At 40.9% G+C, this 15185-nt stretch overlaps 1 protein-coding gene across 1 annotated transcript in view; it reads right to left on the bottom strand.

The window, feature by feature from the left end:
• bcar3 (BCAR3 adaptor protein, NSP family member) overlaps nt 1-15185 on the bottom strand; it is a 67348-nt gene extending 52163 nt beyond the window's left edge. The window contains exons 1-3 of the mRNA XM_069153024.1: nt 15104-15185; nt 7259-7433; nt 1215-1329 (exon numbers count right to left, since the gene is read on the bottom strand). Of these exons, the coding sequence (XP_069009125.1) occupies nt 1215-1329; nt 7259-7348 (205 nt within the window). The 5' untranslated portion in view covers nt 7349-7433; nt 15104-15185. The remainder of the gene's footprint in view (nt 1-1214; nt 1330-7258; nt 7434-15103) is intronic.

Here is a 15185-nt window from a genome sequence, read left to right on the forward strand (position 1 = left end):
ACAAGACAAACATTACTTTGTATTTTATATGGTCCAGTCAATTAAATAGCGCATTTAATTATGTCTTTGTTGACTTAATATGTACAGAATATGTGAGTTTAAGGTTATGAGCACCGTGATCAGTTTATCTGATACTTCAAACACTTCTGAGAAACACTGATTGTTTTATTTTGAAGGATGAAGAAGGGATACAGGCCTTTTATTTTGTCACGCATGTGTAATCTTATACAAACCATTTTTTTAAACTCTGTCTTTTACTTTTGTATCTCCTCTGATTTCTGAGACCTCCAACATTTTATCACCTTTTTTTTTTTTTTTAAACACCATTTCACTCATGCAGAGGAAATGACTCACAATAAAACAGATTTTGCACAAAATGTAACCTCTGTCACACACGATGTGCTGTCAGTGAAAAGTTTTTTATACTTCCCGCAACTTGAGGTCTGTTTTTGTTTTTTAAAGACGCTCCGTTCCAGATGGGCTAGCAAATTGCTGGGTTAACGATGACATAGGAGGGGACTGCTTCCTTGAACAACTTCAGAAAGCCTGGCCTCTGAAAAGTTTTCAGAAGTTCATTCAAGAGAGACACTTTTGGTTTTTGAAGCGCTGCAGCAAACTGACTATTTCGCCCATTTTGACTTTGTCTCTATAACGACTGCCTTTAATTCTGTATGATGACAGTTTCATCAGACAACAAGATTCACTAAAATCATTTAGTCGCTTGTATAAAGGAGGGTCACCCTCTCAGTCACCAAGACAACAGCTAGATTTCACAGTATAATGCATGGGAAACTGAGCAAACAAAGCAGTCTGTCACACACACACACACACACACACACACACACACACACACACACACACACACACACACACACACACACACACACACACACACACACACCTCTAAAAGTGATTAAACCCAGCAGGACTGCAAGCCTCAGCACTCTTCTCCCAACTTACTGACAGCTTTAAAAGTGTTTATGTGTGTGTGTGTGTGTGTGGCACAGCATTGTCCTCAGCCAGACAACCCCCTCCCCATCAGCAGACCCCCAGGCATAAGCACGTCTTTACATGATGCTAATGCTATCCGTCTCTGTCTTTCTGTCTCCTCTCTAGGAGACAAACTCGGGGAATCAAACAGCAGAATCAACGACCTGATGGAGCAGATCAGGTGATTTCATCCGTGTGGCTGTGTGTGGGAGAGAGCCGAGTACCTCTCCTCCTCTCTCGCTCCTGGAGGAGGCGTAGAGACGTAAGAAGGTGCAGGCGGTGGAGGTGATTGTGGACTCCAAGCTCCAAGAGGTCATACTCTGAGAGGTGGAGCAGGTCCTGGAAAACATAAACAAAAATCAAAGTTAATCTTAAGTGATGCTGCTCATGATAACGTGTTGAAAATGTCATCTTAAATAACAATTACTAAACCGAGGAGATGCTTAAGAGTCGTCGATCGTCACCTGCTGTGGAGTTTCCTTTGGGTTTAGTTTTTAACTTAGTTTATCTCGACACACGTCAGACCCACAGCTGTGAGATAGCCCCGCCCCCTTTGATCCACAGCAGTGGAAACACGCTGGAAGAATGAATTATTCTCACCTGAATCATTGGGGTTCTGACGTTCAGGTTCTTCTTCTTGTGCTTATTTACTTGTATATTTTTGTGACGTACGTGTTCATTTGCATACAGAGCAGAGAAATGATATCCGATCTTAAGTGGTCACTTATGTGGAGGAGCACTAAAGCTGGGAGAAGACGGCTAGAAGCTGGCCACTCGATCTCGCTCGATCTCCTGTGATAATTTTCTCAGAAGGTGGTGAACAAAACCTGAGCTGAAATATATTAAACTCGCATTCAACAAGTGGTGGACCCAACGTTTTAAATTTGAGTCAGATTTATTGACTTTTGAGTTTTCATAGCCGTCTGCCTTTCATAAAAAAAAACTTGTATTAAGTTTTTCCGCTTTCACGGCTGTAGTACGTCACGATTACAAACACCACTCTTTATTTAGATTGGCTTTTATGTTGTACTCGGGCCACGGAAATGAGACACGAAGATCTGACACCGTGACTCAGGCTGCAGTGAACTTTGAACCCAAACTCGACAGAGTCTCAACCCTGACTTTTAACAGGTGGTTACTGCAATTGGCACTTTAACACAGAGACAGGAATATTTCTCAGCTCATGACTTCGGTCTGAAAGCGATGTAACACACAGACACTGTCACGTTTCTTCCCTCCTGGTTGTTCATCCACCTCCTCCACAGCCACATTTCATAATTTCAAAATTATCAGCAATGTTTAATCTCGTGCGCTGGTTTAGAAATGGACTCAACAACAGCCAGGTTTTATCATAACTTCCACTTTCTTTATTGACACAGCAGCAGTGTGTGTTTGACTGTGTGTGTTCCACATTTACTGTTTTATGGCACAGGAGAGGACAGGGTGTAATCTTTGGCAGAAAATGTGTTAAATGCTCAGATCCTGGGGGCTGAAGACAAGTTTATTCATGTATACATCTCGTTTTCAAGGGGGTCCAGCACAAAACATACATACATACCACCCACCCACACAAGTAGCATGTAGATATGTCATAAATAGAGATATTATGAATAATACAGTAATAGTAGCGCTAATAATAATTAAAAAAAAAAACATGTCTGGCAATATGGAGGAGCAGGAAGACATTACGGTTAAAAGCAGCAGCGTGGAGTTTTAAGAAATGATAATAGTGAGTTCTTCGTAACCATAATCACATCCAGACTGGATTATACTTTTATTGTGCTGTTTGGATCAATTTTAACCTGTAAAGCATCTTCGAGTGTCCTGAAAAGTGCTATATAAATACAATGTTTTATTCTTATTAAAGAGGTGAAATGAGTGAACTGTCCCAATGTCGGTGGGCAGATTGTTCCAATCAAAGGGAGGCTTTAAATTTGAAGGCACGTCTGACGATTACTTTATTGCTATTAGAGCCAAAAAAAAGGGTTGTTGTATTAAATACTGTTTTAAATAGGAGAGATACCTAAAATGGATACCCTGTTTACTATGTATGAGGTGTGTTAACTAATGTTGAGCTCTGAAGCTGCCAGTATGCTTCTTCGGAAGTGCAGTCAGACTTTGCATTAGCTTCAGAAACCCATAATGGGAACCGTCCGCTGCCACCCTGCAGTTTGGACGTCTTCCAGGTGAGACCGTCTGAAAATGTGTGCCGTTAGTTCCAATTATGGAAATGATAATCGGTCTCCGACACCTCAAGGAAGTCTGTTTTTTCCCCTTCGTCTTACAGTGTGGCTTTTTGGAGCAATTACAATGACACCCAACATAACTGCAGAAGCTGTGTTCGAGGATCTTGACCGTGTTCTCTTAAGAAACTGTGGAGTCAGTTCAGAAGTTGTTCTGGGGGGAAGTTAGGAAACCTACAATCTGTCTAGACAACTCGATGGCTCCAGCGCTGCAAAAGAAAAATGTCGAGACCACCGGTGACCTACTGTCTTCCAAAAGTGTGCCATCTCCTCCCCTCATCCTGCTCCTGTCATTACAGCATTGTCTCAACACACGAACAAACACACACCCTGCCTCGCGTCGACGCTCAGCGTGGCATTAACGTAAACGACCCCTGAAATAGAGAGCCGACGAGTCTTTGAACCAGAACTCAAGACTTGTACAGTAATGTTACAGCAACAACATCACACGCGTGTTAATGACACACTGTGTGTCATCATGGGAGGCTTCAGGCTCAAACCAAAACCTTTTTGTTTAGGTTTCTCAACAATATGACCATTCTCTGAGTTCATCACAAACACAGGCCTATTTAGACTACACACACACACACACACACACACATACAGTGGGAAACCCATGAATATAAACCCACACACACAGTGGGAAATCCATGAATATAAACACACACACACACACACACACACACACACACACACACACACACACACACACACACACACACACACACACCCTGAGAAAGCGTGCACAATCCACACACAGCAAGTTAGAGGTTACACACACACACACGCTTGACAACCACACACGCATACCTGCATCCTAAAGTGGCCAATTGCACACATGCACACAAACGCACTCAAAGTCACACACAAAAATCGCAGAAAGAAACAGTTTCAAAAATATAACACTGACACACACACACACACACACACACACACACACACACACACACACACACAGTAAAACTGTGTGTAGAAAAATCACTGCTCGTGTTGCATGCATGTTGATGTATTCTCACAACTGGTCATTGCAGACAACATGCTGAGACACATCAGTAATAACATGTTAGAAGGTTAAAGAAGAGCCTCCATTCATTCAGCTGGAGATACACCTCTTGACACACTGTCTGTGTATGTGTGTGTGTGTGTGTGTGTGTGTGTGTGTGTGTGTGTGTGTGTGTGTGTGTGTGTGTATGCGAGAAAGAAACAGAGACAGATATGGTTGGCCTATCACAAACCTAATCTATCCCAGAACCCCCTCCTCCCCCCCTTGTCTTTCTCATCTCCCTCTGCATCGAACAGAAAGTTGACATGTTTTCTTTTTTCTTTCTTTTCCAGATCAGGCCGAGCCGAACAACATCATGAACTCTCATACCAGTCCTGTACAGAGTTGATACAGCAGCTGTGGGTGTTGGTTTTGCCTGTGCAAATGTTGTCACAACAGTGAAGGTGCAGGTGAATAGAAAAGAAAAGAAAAGAAACATCTCACCATGTAAGCTACGATATGGAAGGTTTACAATCGGGCATGGATTTACATTTTGGATATTAAAATGAGCTTGCGCTACTCCTTATTGTGGCAGTACGTCTCATTTTAGTCACATAATAGAAATCAAAAAGACTCTTATTGACACTTTTGCATACAGTGTAAACAAAGCCTAAATAATGAGGCGGGACTGCAAAGGAAAGTAAAGTCAATGGCGAGAAATTATGTGCACATAGTAGGAGGATACCTACTAACAATTAAATGAAGTATGTACATGGTTAACTGCTTTCATTTGTGATGCATTTGAAAAGTTCGTAACTAATTGAGTACCGAGTGTCTAAAGAATCCGGAGATGCACTTTGGACACTACGTGCATGTAACTGTTGTGTGTTGATGATGCTGGCTGAGTTGGTTTAGGAACAGTGAGTGATATGTTCACAGGCAGCCTGGATGGCTCAGAGGCACTGAGCTGAATGTTGTTGTTATAATATCCAGAGGAAGGTTAGCGACGCTGCACTGAGTTCATTATGAACGGAGGATGGTTGAGGAAGAGGTGGGGGATGATTCATAGTTTTATACTCCCTATAACTGCAATTACTCTGTACCGAGGAGCCGTAATAGCTTCAGTCATCAGCTTCATTCATAAATTTCAGACAATTTGTGGAGACTTGTCTTTAAACTGAGTATATTAGGTTCAGCGCGCAACTTATTTATTAGCTCCCAAAGTTATTTTCACTGCTGAAGTTTGAGAGATTATTTCACACAGAAACTTTGATCTAAATTGGTCTCCCACTTTGCTTCTCCCTGCCGCTGTCACCTTCTTTTTTAAGCTTTGACCATTTTTCCTTCACTAATTACACCAGTGCATTCTGGGTAAACATTAACAGGAGGTAATGGAATAATTCACGTCTTATTGGCTCATCAATCTCACTCCCTGGCCAATGGCTGTGTAACACTGAAGAATGAAGTTGGTTAATGGCTGGATGTTAAAACAGGCTTCACATCAGTGTCCATTCAGTGTAATAGGCCCGTGATGGAGTTTTATTAGGCTGCTTTATTAGACTGCTGTGGGAAACGCTCTTAATACCAACCACTCTTCCACTTGGCTTTGTCAGAACAGGAACATTTTCGTCTACAACATTTACTGAAATTCCTGGTCAAAGGGTCAGTTTGTCCAAGTTACAGACAACATATTCATCACTTACAACTCACCAAGAGAATTAATTTCACGTGTGATATTATTATTATTATCATTCATGCTACACTTTCCCCAAAGAAAACAAAGATGTGATAAATGGTGTCCTCCATGTTCGGGTTTGCTTCCAGTATTCTAACTGGAAAAGTTCTAGAAATTCAAAATTGAACTCTTGAGACACGCAAATTCTGTATTATGCTGTTTTTAAGATCCAGAATGGCTTGTCTAAAACAGTTTTGAGTTTATGAGGAGGAGGAAGATGACCTTCCACTTCTGAGCCTGTTTCTGTCAGACGTTTCCTCCAGTTTAAAGTGAGTTTTTCCTTCCCACGGTAGGAGGTATTGCTTCCTGTTAAAGGGGAGGTTTTTTTTCTCCCAGCCGCTCACATGGAGGATTGTTGAATTGCTGGGTTCCTCTGTATAAGGTTGTAAAGTTCTGTTGTAAGGACTTTATTAAGTGCCCTGAAATAAACTTGATGTGATAAAATTGAATTGAATTAAAGTGAATAGATGTGGTTATTCAGGAGCTACAAGACAAACAGCTGAAGACTCTCTTTACTAGGAAAAGAATAGCAATGAAACATTTTAAAGTACATATGCTCATGGTGCATTCATGAGCAACTAGGAAGTAGAAAAATTCCAATCTCTGAGTGGGCAAATACACTTGAATACATGTCGAAGTAGGAAGATCTCACCAGGAGGGTTGGAGGTTTTTGAGAGCTCGAAGAAGCAGGTTTGACATCACTTGGCATGGCAGCGTTTGTGGTGAAAGGAAGAAATGTATGTGCTTCGAAAATAAGGTGAAATACCCTGACTTGGTTAGCCTACCTAGTTTGCTAGCTGTGTTAAAAGCAGCAGTACATTAAAACGTGTACAAATAACATTCACCTACTGAGCTCCAATTTCGTCCCTGTGTTGGTTTATGTGGATGATGACGAAGTTGTTTGTCGCTTTTCTGTCTTCTGACAGCAGAAACAGATTCTCCGGAGGCTGCCTGTTTGTGAACGCTCTCAACTACAAAGTGGGAACGCTCCCCAATGGGAACTTTCCCAATTCCCATCTGCCTGAAGGCACAATAGCATACAAACCTTAACAAGAGAATCGAGGATCAGAAGACTCTCATATGTAATAAAAGTCCGAATGCAGTAAACATTGTCAAACGAAACTCACAGAGAGTAAATCACACTCCTAAATCTTGATGTCTGGAGAGGACAGATGACCTTTGTTTACTTTGCTCATTCAGATTTTCCCAAGAAACTTCGGGAATTGTTCCTGTAACCTTGTAGGTGTGTTGTTCAGTCTACAGTTGCTTCAGCAGTCGTTTTTGTGCGAGTACGTGTGCTCGCGTTACCTCGACGCCGTCGTACTCCTGCTCCAACGCCGTGCAGTACTGCGGCAGTCCCAGCTGGCTCAGCCATCGGGAGATAGACTGGTGCTTCATGGCACCACATGTAACCGCAAAAGGATGGGAGAAGATGCACACTCACTGCCAGTCACACACTTTGTTTTCTTCTCTCAGATGGAACCTGAAACACAGTAAGGGAATAAAAGATCAATGAAATTCAGTGGAACAAACAAATCAAGTCATTTATTAATTTCAAACCGATGTCAACACTATTGTAAAAACCTTCATTCAGTTTCATCCCATTGAAAAGAAAGACATATAAACTAAGATTACTCATCTTCTCTTTGCTCGGCGCCCTTTTATAGCTAACGGCTCTGGAATGTTCCAGTTTTTACTAATAGCTTGAGTTCAGAAAGTACATCAAGCCACGAACGATACATGTTCACCCCCTTTTAGGGGGGTCTGGGAAAAACAACTGCACCTACGATGACAGACAGGATGTGGGAGGTTTCACCGAAAATATTCAAGCCAGTTCAATCAATGCGAGATATAATTTGGTACTTTTCAAGGCTGTACAAAAGCTGCACTCCTCTCCGACAGTACCAGACTGCAAAAACGATTCATAGGAAGACAAAAAGATCGATGTTTCAAATCTGAAATGTGAGTGCATATAAAGTTAGTTTGGGGTTTTGAATTTTTCCCTTTTTGCGAACAGGAAGTAGACTTGTGCATACTAATTATAACATGTATCAAAGTGTAACTTTAAATGTAAAACCAAGCAGCAGTAAAAGCAACTGTTTTTTGGTAAATTCAGCAAATGAAATATCAAGGTTCTTTATCACACTGATTCTAAAATGATACCTAAATCCACTACTTCCATTCATCTGTTCTGCTCGTTAATTTTAAACACTGCACAAAATGGCCTAACGGAAATATTAAAAGGGATGACTTGGTATTACATAAACTGTGCTGCAAACGTCTCACAGAAGATAACGTTATATCGCCATACTTTAAAAACTGTTGCAGGCCTTTTTCATTCAATAACAACGGAGCACAAATCCAACTCTGCAGCTCTGCTAAGAATAAATTGCAGTGAAGACCAGCTAATCATCTGATTTAGAAAATTTGCATTATAGATTTTTGATATTCTCCTGATGAGCAGGCAGTCTTTTTTATTCTATCATCCTCAGGGATGGATCTGATGTTTATGGAAATTGGGACAAAGACCTGAAACATGCATAAATGATCAAGAGCTGGATCAATAGGAAACAAATTTCTATTGATGAGAACAATAACGACTCTCTCTGCTGTATATGATTACCAGTTTGTTGTCAGGTGGCATCTTTGTTTGTGTATTGTCAGTGTCATTGTGCCCTTTATGCATTGTGTTGTGTAGCAGTGCACACATGCATGTTGTATTGTCAGTATGTTTTATGCATGTGTGTTAGTGGCATGTCATTGGTAAAGTCAAAACAATAAAACCCTTGTCAGGCAAAGAGGCGGTGACTGAGCACGTGCAGTAATCCCCCCTCCCCCCGACACACACACACACACACACACACACACACACACGCACGCACGCACACACACAACACACACACACACACACACACACACACACACACACACACACACACACAATCATGTTAAGTGATGTCACAGGGATGTACGTGATGTCAGTGATGTCACCAAAGGTTGCCACACACAACCAGTCTCCAGGATCCATCTCCCATCAATCTCATCTAAGTGTGCGTCAGGAGCGTGAATGACATCTGTGTCCTACTCACAATGAGTTTATATACAGTACATACTATATATACTGTATGTGCTGTAGTACCAGGCGTCATCAGGAGAACTGTTTGCTCTCTTACGCTGTCTGAACTCTTACATAATGCCAACTAAAAATCTCTCATCCTCTTGCTATCCAGTTACATACATCTCCCCTTTGTCATCACTCTAAACATGCAGCACAGTGAGCTTTAAAACTGAGGTCAAAGTCCAGCATATTCAATAAAAACATTTTTATATTTTTGATAACATTTTGTATTTATTGTCGTTATCATCAAAACATTAATACAAATATCAAAATACAGATATTTACAGGCATATCATGGGTTGTATTATGACTTATTGCATGCCATATGTACTTTTGCATTGTAATATTGATATTTATTGTGAGACAGTTCATTTTCTGAAAAGTCAATTGAGAAACTAATAACCGGATGAGAATGTTTTTTGCTAATCCAGCAAAATTCAGCAATATTAAATTAAGGCATTAAATCAAATTTGTGTAAAAGTCATATAAAAATCAAATGTTTCTTAAAACATAAAAAAAAACCATCCAATATTTCTACATTAATTTGATTTTATTATGAGATGCTCTAATTTCTTCTTTCAATTTACTTCCCAGAAATACAATATACCGTGTGTGTGTCTGTTCTGCAGAAGTTCCTCACTTTATATTAAAAGCATGGTGAGTGTGTCATGCACACTTCTTCTCATGCACACCTACACAGACGAATGCACGCAGAGCTGTTTGCATTATTGGCTGTTTCATTATGTAATGGTAGATATGCGTTATGCTGATGTTTCAGATATCCACACTAATCCTTATACATTCCTGCTGGGTTCATCAATCAAGTTATATTTACTTCCTAAGACGTTACTACAAGTCATTTTTATGGAGAGCAACTGTAACATGAAATGTAACAAACCACTATACATAATGGAACGATTAAAAGTAGTAATCAAATCAACATAAACACCCTCGTCCAAATTAATAAATGTTCTGCAGCTGCAGATGAAATAAAACAGCCAAATTATTTTATTCCCAGCAATTTGCGAGCTTTATTTTCAGGTGTTTTCACTACAACACTTTTTAACTGCTTAAATAATAACCAAAGCAAAATAATTTTAATTTATTTTCCTCAGGTTGCCCCCGACTACAGATTCTCCTCCACTGGGCTGCAGCAGAGCAGTGACGGGGGCAACATGCTTCTTAAAGTTGGTGTGGCTGTGAGGCCCCCCCTCTCTTAGATTTTAATCGATCAAAAGTAGTTTTACAAAGTTTACATCTGGCTCTTCTATTGTCTACTCAACCAAACTTTGAAGTCACAATTTTGTAGCCAAATGTTTGTCTTTGTTAGCAGCTGCTGGAAGAAGAATATCTTGACTGTGGTGATTGTTGATGAGTGTGAAGGGGGAAAAAAAACACTCAGGAAAACGAGTTAAATATAAAATATACATTTTGATGAATAAAAAAGACACTTGTAAACACTCAATGATACTCCATAACTTGGCCCAGAAAATGATCCAATCACCCGACTTTCCATGTCTAGAATTGACTTAATACCATGATATTCCAGAAAGTCCACGACCAGTGGGAACCCTGTGGATTTATACTGTGAAAATGTAATTCTGGTGTTGGTGGGGAGGCCTTTCTTAGTGAAGCAGAAACAAAATCCAACCGTCTCTGACATGTAGCCGCTCCAGAGCTTCGTTGAGTGAAAGCATGTGCACGTCTACATCAGCCGTTTCCTTCTCGTTTACCCTTGGGGAGAAAAAGGTCAGACTCTCACACTGTGTGACGTTTACATACAATTTACATTTTAGACATGCTTGATAATGAGAGGCCACGACTGAGCCAAATTGCCAATTTCATTTTCACTTTTTAAAAAGGGATATCGCAGACTGGAAAAGGGATCTTTAAGTAGCATTGCCCCTCACCATGAAAATGTGCCATCAGATTTAACAGCTTGGGTTCATTGGGAAAGCTTGTGGGTTGGCCACACCCCGTCTGCCTTCAACTCCTCATTTCAGAACCTTTCGGTGCATCTTTCAGCCAGATGATCCATGCAACGACTGAGTGGCACAGACTATTAAACAGCTGTGTGTCATTGGGAAAGTGTGGAGGCCTTTCCCTGATATTGCGAGTGGTTTATCTCATAAAGTTTTCAAAGGGCTACACATGGCTGGTTGAAAGATAACAGAGCCTTTCCAGACAAACTGAACACTTGGGTTTAATTTGGAGACTCAGTGGGAGGAAAGCAGTTTAAGGGAGTTCGATATTACTTGCTGGGGAAAAAAAGAAGGAAATAAGCGTTTGTTGAGGTCGGATTTCCTTTTATGGGTTAGGAACAAACACTAGGTTGACCTCATAAGACTAGAACAACTCAGCAGGGATGCCACCAACTGGCCGAAGAGCGGTAACATCATGTGGGACTCTCTTTTTTTATTCAGCGCTGGCATTTTCTCTCTTCATTTACAATGGGAAGGACATGCTTGTACACATTCCCATTAGCGCTGACAGCAGAGAGAACAGAAGAGGTCAGCCCTCATGAGTAGAAAAGAATTAAGCACAAAGGAAAAGTATTCCCGGTTGAACAAGTTCACTATCCAGAAAACTGAACCCGTCCCTTGAGAGCTCTTCTTCCTCTCCTCTGCTCTTCCTGTTGGTTTGACCTCAGTTGTTTCCCATGACCACATTTCTCCAGAGCGCCGTCCCAGCATCAGTTTTTTTTTTATTGTAGAATATAAATAGACCTCTCTGTACTGTACTGTGTGATCCGAACAGGCCTGGCTATTTACTTAACGAACGCCAAAAGTAACTACAGCAAACAACAAACTGAAAAGGCCCAAGCAGCCAAGAGAGCATTGGAGGATAGTTTCCCTTTAACTCTGCCGCTCTCTACGTGCCTGTATTGGCTGCCTTTTATAGTCCAAGGGCATCCCTTTTTGCCAATCACATTAGACTGACACAATCCAACCAACTGAATTAAGCTGCCAAAATAACATCAGCATAGACACCAAGCCAACTCCATCTCGCGTTACTAAGCAGGGCAGCAGCATGGGGTTTGATTATTTCCAAACGAAGTATGCCATGCAGGGAAGATGAGACGCTTTCACTCAGACAAAGCAGCAGGTGACTGTGCTGATATTTCAGGTGGCAGGTAAGGTCGCCTCTTACCCGTCAGCTGGAATTCAACCGAGTTCGGGCTCATGCTGCCAACGCAACACCAGTCCCGCTTTTTATATCCAGCAGAGCACAGTATGTTAGATGGAACAATATTGTAAATTGTGCCGCAGCCTATTTAGTCAAATCAAGCAGCAACCAGCAGTGATGTCACCCGTTGGTTAGTGAGCGGCCGTTATGAAGCTTCAGGTTTGGATTTTGGCCGTCGCCGTCATGCCAGCTCGGAGCGGTTTGGAGCCGCCAGAAGTGATCATGTTTGGACGAGCAGGAGGAGGGTAGAAGAATTGATATCGGAAGAGAAACATTCGGACCGAGGAATCTCTCGTCTTTCTCGACAGCTTTTTACTGTAAACTCACACAGACGTTTAGAGCAGGTCAAAGTGTGTGACATAACGGACTCCCATTTCAAATTAAACACTCGGCACACAGCTTCGCATTTCAAATCTCAGCCTCTTCAAGTTGCTTTGTCAGAAAAATACAACCCAATCCTGTGGTTCCCCCCCCCCCCTCCTGCATTGCGTTGCTTTGTGCCAGTGAACAAAAATGCTGAGTCATTTTTCAAATTTATGTGAAATGGTTGAAATACTGGACTTAAAAAAAGTCCAAAAACACTGACTTATTTTGTCGTTCTGCATTCAGTGAAAACCTGAACTGTGCACAGAAATGAAGACAGTTTGTAAAAAAGCTCCTTGACCTTTCCTGAACTATTTCTGAGGTGTGAGAATAAACATATAAAACTGAGGTGGAATATAATTTTCTCCCTGTGGTTGACAGCTTGTTTTGAGAACGTGTCTGAAGCTGTCTTCAGAATGTGTTTACCTGTAGGTTACAGTAACCGTAGAAGCAGCTGAAATAAGACAGCGGAGGACATCTCAGCGAGGATCAAATCAGACGGTGGATACTGTTCGTTAGAAGTTAACCTAAAAACATGTCCCCTTTAGTTGTCTTCAAAATGACTTCTTCTTCCTTCTGTCCTACAGTTTCCTTACTTTCTTTTCTTTTCTTTTTTACGGTTTCTAATCTTCTCCTCTCTGGACTGCTCTCGTCCTTTCATCACCATGCTTTGCCTTCCTTGTCTCATCTGTTTACCTCCTCCTCATTTCTGCACCGTTTTCATTTTCTTTTGTGTCTCTCTTCTTTGTCTACATCCATTTATCCTATTTATTCTTCTCAGCCAGTTAAAGCCACTTCACTGCACGTGCATGTTGAATCACTGCCACAGGGGTTTGTGAAACTGACGACTTCATCAAGTTATCTGTCTTTCTCTGAGTCTCTAACACACACACACACACACACACACACACACACACACACACACACACACACACACACACACACACACACACACAGGTGCATATCAAACATGGCTGGGCTTGCAACAAAGTAGCCACATAGCAGCAAACATCTTATTTGTGTGAAATGCGAGATGACTTTCATTGTGTCTCTGCTCCAAGCACAGGCTCTGTTACCACACTGCACCGCAACATCAGCAGTTTTCATTCGGTTTGGATTGTTGCCTCCAGGATCTTGCGTTTCATTTCAAGTTTTTTTTTTTTTTTCTTTCTCCTCTGCTCCCAAATTGCTTCCAATGTTTTCCCTCGGATGTTAATTTTCCATGCTTTATTGGGTATTTAAATACAAGCGTCTTATTTTACAAGCCCTGAGGGAAAGAGGAAAATATTTTGGCAGTGTAATTTAACCTCATAAAATTATACATTTTCCAGTCAAAATTCATCTCCTGTACTTTCTCATTGAAAGAATATAATCTCATATTACTTAAATCACTTCACTGACAATAATTGGTATGATATTCTCTTGTAAATCAATATGATGAGGATTTATTTGATCCTAAAAACGGTCTAAGTGGGTTTTTATTAACATCCCTGCTTGGATCTCCAAAATACTTTCAGGAGCTGTGAGCCAACATGTTTCTGCATTGCAATTTGCTGCCCTATAAAACATCAGTGTAGAAATGCAGAGAAGAATTTACAACTAGTTATCACTTGTATGGAATTCTATTTTATTTATCTTAAAAACAGGGAAAATCTTACCGGGGAGGTTAAATCTGGCAATTTATTTACGATGAAGTTTCATCTATCTTAGACATTCGAATGGAAATTTCAATGAAATGTGTTTTCTGTGGCTTTTTCATGAAAATTTGTGAAGACAATTTTATGTAAAGTCAGATGGTCGATTTGGCTTTGATGACGTGTATATTGTATTTGGCATTGATGATTTGGGCCTGGTGATAATAGCTCAACTATAGATAGAAGAAAAGAGAAGGGAGGTCTAATTTACATGACTCAGCTCTGAGGCTGGTTTCTGCACACAATATTAAAGAGACCTACAAACAGCTTAACAGCATCTCAGTTTTTCCGAAGAAGCTATGGAGAAGGTCAAATGGGGCAGGAGAGTCACCAAGCAACACTTTAGGCTCATTTCTCTCTTATCTGAACCCCTGTTAGTTACAAGGCAATCATCGCTTATATCATTTTTAACAGTTTCATGCAATTACATGCTGAATCATGTCTGACAGGTGGGACATAATGGTCTAAAAATGCATATATTTGAAAGTCCTTCAAATAAAAAAATCAAATGGAGTCTAAAAAAAACAAGAAGTCAGACCACAACATGCCTCATTTTACATCACATACTCTGATATTGTCTTTGTCTGATTGAACCTGGACATCAAATTATGTTGAAGTTGCGGTTCGTCGTTCCCAACTCTCAGTAATTGAAACGTGCACCCTGCCAAGTGACTGCAGCGATGATCCGATCAGGGGGCTTCAACCTTAAAATGCTGATTACCTCTGCTGCTTTTCTTAGTATAGGAATTGTTCATATATATAAAACTGACGAAGCACCAAATTAGGTCTTACCTTGCGAGAGTTGCAGATCGACAGGGGCTGCAGAGGACTGCATGCATGCAGCCTGCACACTTGCTGAGGATATATCTGGCAG

The sequence above is a fragment of the Embiotoca jacksoni genome, unplaced genomic scaffold, assembly GCF_022577435.1.
Source record: "Embiotoca jacksoni isolate LCO1_2020_lvr unplaced genomic scaffold, fEmbJac1.0.p SCAF_19, whole genome shotgun sequence".
Taxonomy (NCBI): domain Eukaryota; kingdom Metazoa; phylum Chordata; class Actinopteri; family Embiotocidae; genus Embiotoca; species Embiotoca jacksoni.